Raw genomic sequence first — 2,350 nt, 5'->3', positions numbered from 1 at the left:
ATGTCGTATGGGGCTGTAGAGATGGGTTTGCGGCTAAGAGCAAGTACTGCTCTCGCAGAGGACTCCAGTTTGGACTCTCTTAACCACATTAGGTAATGTAGGTACAGGCTCATAACTGCCTGTCACTACAGCTACAGAGGATCTGATGCCCTCTTCTGGCTTCTGGGGATACCTACACACACACACACACACACACACACACACACACACACACACACACATTAAAAAATAAGAATAATTTAAAAGAGAGAGACAGAAACAGAGAGACACAGACAGACATCATGTTAAGTGGCCCCCAAGACCTCCCCATGGCAAGTACTGACCAACTGTGGCCACACCCAGAGTATCCAGGCTCATCAGAGTCCGTCCCCAGCTCATATCCCTGTTAACCCACCTGGATGGGGAGCCAGCCCAGACTAAAGTGATAGGTTTTCTTCATCAGTTTCCAGCTTAGCAGCAGTGGCAGCAAAGCCACCAGCATCAGGCTGTGCAGGCAGGACAGAAACAGGTCCCTGAAGGTAGCTGGAGACAGACCCAGAGATACACAGGCACAGAGGTGCCCCAGGGCCAGCCTCACAGTGCGGGTGCAGCACATCCCAACTCTGNANGCCAGCCTGGGTCCCCAGAGCAGCAGCCACATGGGGACCCACACCAATGTCAGTCCACCTCGAACGGCCAAGCTCAGAGCATAGGTGACGATGACTTCCGGAAGCAAGCAGGCCTGGTCGCTGCCTGAACCCCGGGCTTCCTGGGCCAGCCCCAACACCCAGTGCTGAAAGATGGCCATCTTCAGGAGCAGAAAGTGGTACAAGTGAGTCCGGTTCTGGATCAGCTGTAGGAAGATGGGGACACCAGTGTCACCAACCTGGGTGAAACCCAATCACTGCTTTAGAGGTAGGGGTTGCGCAGTCTTTGTGAGCTGTCTCAATTCACTTGTGATACACAGGAATAGTCTCTCATTCATTCATTCATTCATTCATTCATTCATTTGATTTTGGTTTCTTTTGAGACATGCTCTCGAAAGGTGATCCTTACTGTCCTAGAGATTGCTGTGTAAATAAGACTGGCCTTGAACTCACAGAGATCCTTCTGCCTTTATCTCGAGTGCTAAGATTAAAGGTATGTGCCACCATGCCCTGCCTATAATATTTTTTCCCCCACTTTGCAGCCCTGGCTATCTTGGAACAAGACCAGGCTGGCCTTGAACTCAAAGATTTTTTTTTTAAGAGTGACTTTTTTTTTTAATGTATTAAGCATGCTGTCACAGATCAGAACCCATTACAGATGGTTGTGAGCCACCATGTGGTTGTTGGGAATTTGAACTCACTGCTGAGCCATCTCTCCCGACCCCAAAGAGTGACCTTTAAGCATGGGAATGGAGCTTGGTTGTGGCATGCTTATCCAACATGCATGATGCCCTGGGTTCAAGCTCCAGCTCTTGGAAAAAATAAGGAAAAAAAATACCAAGAGAGGTGCATGCCTGTAGCCTCAGCAGTTTGCAGGTAGGAGCAGAGGAATCTGGGGTTCAAGGTCCTCTGGCTAGATAGGAAGTTCAAAACTNACCTCACCTACATGAAACCAAACAAATGAACAAGCATAGAGTGCACAGTGGTTCAAGTTCCCANCCCACAAGCCTGGTGACGTCAGTCTGATCCCAGAACCCATGGAAAGGGGAGAGGAGAGAACCAACCGCCCCGACCACCCTCTGACTCCCACATAAGTGCTATGACAAGCAAGCACCTACCAAACACATCACACACAATAATCATGATTAATAAAAATTAAAAACTAATAAGTTGAAATGACCTCCCTCTAATTAACTCTGTGAAATTCAGACACGGGCCTGGCTGACTTCTCCCAAATACCTGGGCTGTCTAGAGTCCTGCTTGCCCTTGGTATGAGGGAATCTGGGTATCATGGGAAAGGGGTGGCAGATTTAATGGGAGACCTACTGTGACAGAGAGGAGGAGAGACAGAAGATTTCCAGGTCTTTCATCTGAGTGGCACGTTGTTCAAGGGTGTCTTTTATTCACCAAGAAGTGGGATGAATTGGGGAGGGGTATGAGGTTGTAATTGAGAATTCCTCAACGAAGAGCGTGCCTCTCTGGTAGAGCATAAAGCCTCCAGCCCATCGGTGACAGAGATGATCAACCTAGACCGACCCCCTAGTACCCTATATCCATGGGAACATCTGGGACTAAGAACTGTGGGTTCTGAAGGACTACAATAGGAAGCCAGGCCTGGTGCACATGAACAGAGGTCAAGAGTTTAAGGCTAGCCTGGGCTATACAGTGAGTTTTAGAACTAGCCTGGGCTAGGTGGTGAGTTTGAGGCCAGCCTGGACCACATG

The 2,350-nt window shown here is 49.1% G+C and overlaps 1 protein-coding gene across 1 annotated transcript in view; it reads right to left on the bottom strand.

The window, feature by feature from the left end:
• Positions 1-2,350, bottom strand: part of Tmem270 (transmembrane protein 270) — a 5,177-nt gene that overhangs the window by 923 nt on the left and 1,904 nt on the right. Inside the window, exon 2 of the mRNA XM_021187182.1 lies at positions 395-832. Coding sequence (XP_021042841.1) covers positions 395-832 — 438 coding nt within the window. The remainder of the gene's footprint in view (positions 1-394; positions 833-2,350) is intronic.

This window comes from Mus pahari, chromosome 23, assembly GCF_900095145.1.
Source record: "Mus pahari chromosome 23, PAHARI_EIJ_v1.1, whole genome shotgun sequence".
In the NCBI taxonomy this organism is placed as follows: domain Eukaryota; kingdom Metazoa; phylum Chordata; class Mammalia; order Rodentia; family Muridae; genus Mus; species Mus pahari.
This window is presented reverse-complemented; position numbering and strand designations above follow the sequence as displayed.